This window comes from Geospiza fortis, unplaced genomic scaffold, assembly GCF_000277835.1.
Source record: "Geospiza fortis unplaced genomic scaffold, GeoFor_1.0 scaffold772, whole genome shotgun sequence".
Classification (NCBI taxonomy): domain Eukaryota; kingdom Metazoa; phylum Chordata; class Aves; order Passeriformes; family Thraupidae; genus Geospiza; species Geospiza fortis.
Genome location: NW_005054670.1, coordinates 79992 through 80906, shown reverse-complemented (window position 1 = coordinate 80906; position 915 = coordinate 79992). Strand labels below are relative to the sequence as shown.

The 915-nt window shown below is 39.0% G+C and overlaps 1 protein-coding gene across 1 annotated transcript in view; it reads left to right on the top strand.

Annotated features, from left to right (window-relative positions):
• The first annotated feature begins 224 nt into the window (after nt 1–224).
• Nucleotides 225–915, top strand: part of MEGF10 (multiple EGF like domains 10) — a 66998-nt gene continuing 66307 nt past the window's right edge. The window contains exon 1 of the mRNA XM_005430705.3: nt 225–353. Coding sequence (XP_005430762.1) covers nt 238–353 — 116 coding nt within the window. The 5' untranslated portion in view covers nt 225–237. The remainder of the gene's footprint in view (nt 354–915) is intronic.

The window sequence follows — 915 nt, the reverse complement described above, 5'->3', positions numbered from 1 at the left end:
AGGACCTCTGAGGTGCAGTTTGCCACCAGCTGACCTCGTGGGAAACGGCTCCATTTGGACTCCCCTTCCAAAATGGGCATGGTGTTGCTGCTGCCGGGCAAGCAGTGTGTGTTCCTTGAAGTGCCCCTTGCTTTAGATTGATCATAGGTGGGTCAACATTATTAGCTACTTTATATTCTGTATGGTATTACTAATGTACTTTTTTTTTTTTTCCCTCACAGTCATCTCTTTGGAAAGATGGTTCTTCATTTCAACTCCCTTTTTGGCTTCCCTGTCATACTCCTGTACCACTGGATTGGTTCAGCTGTGTCTTTGAATCTGGAAGATCCCAATGTGTGTAGCCACTGGGAAAGGTAATGCTTTCCTTTTGGAAAAATAAGTGATGTAAATTCTGATGTAATAATTTTGCTTTGCTTTGCTTGGCATGCTTCAAATTATTGAAGGCTTTTGGCTGAGTTTAAAAACAAGGGAAAATAATTCATTTTCCTGCATGGGCAGGTGAGTTCATGGATAAGTAAAAGCCTATTTAACAGTGGGCTGAAATGCATCTTTGCATTGGGGTTAGGATGCAAAGAACCACTACAGTGGTACTAGCAATGTTACACAACCATCTGGGTACTAGAAATGAGTAAAAATAGCTCTTTCCAATTTGGGTGAAAAGAAGTTTTACATATGCAAAATATAATTAACTATATTGGAATTTGGCCAAATTTGATTATGCTGATTCCTTCCTATTCAGCACTCACAGGATCTGAATTAAGATTTGTTGTTTAATTATTTTGATGAGGTTCAAAAATTTATAACATGCAAAATGAAATTCATCATCAATGTAGTTGGTCTGTTTGTTCATCCAATTTCATGTGAATTGCAAAAAGCCGCAGTGAGTTGGGAGAGGTTGAGCCCCAAGCATCTGCT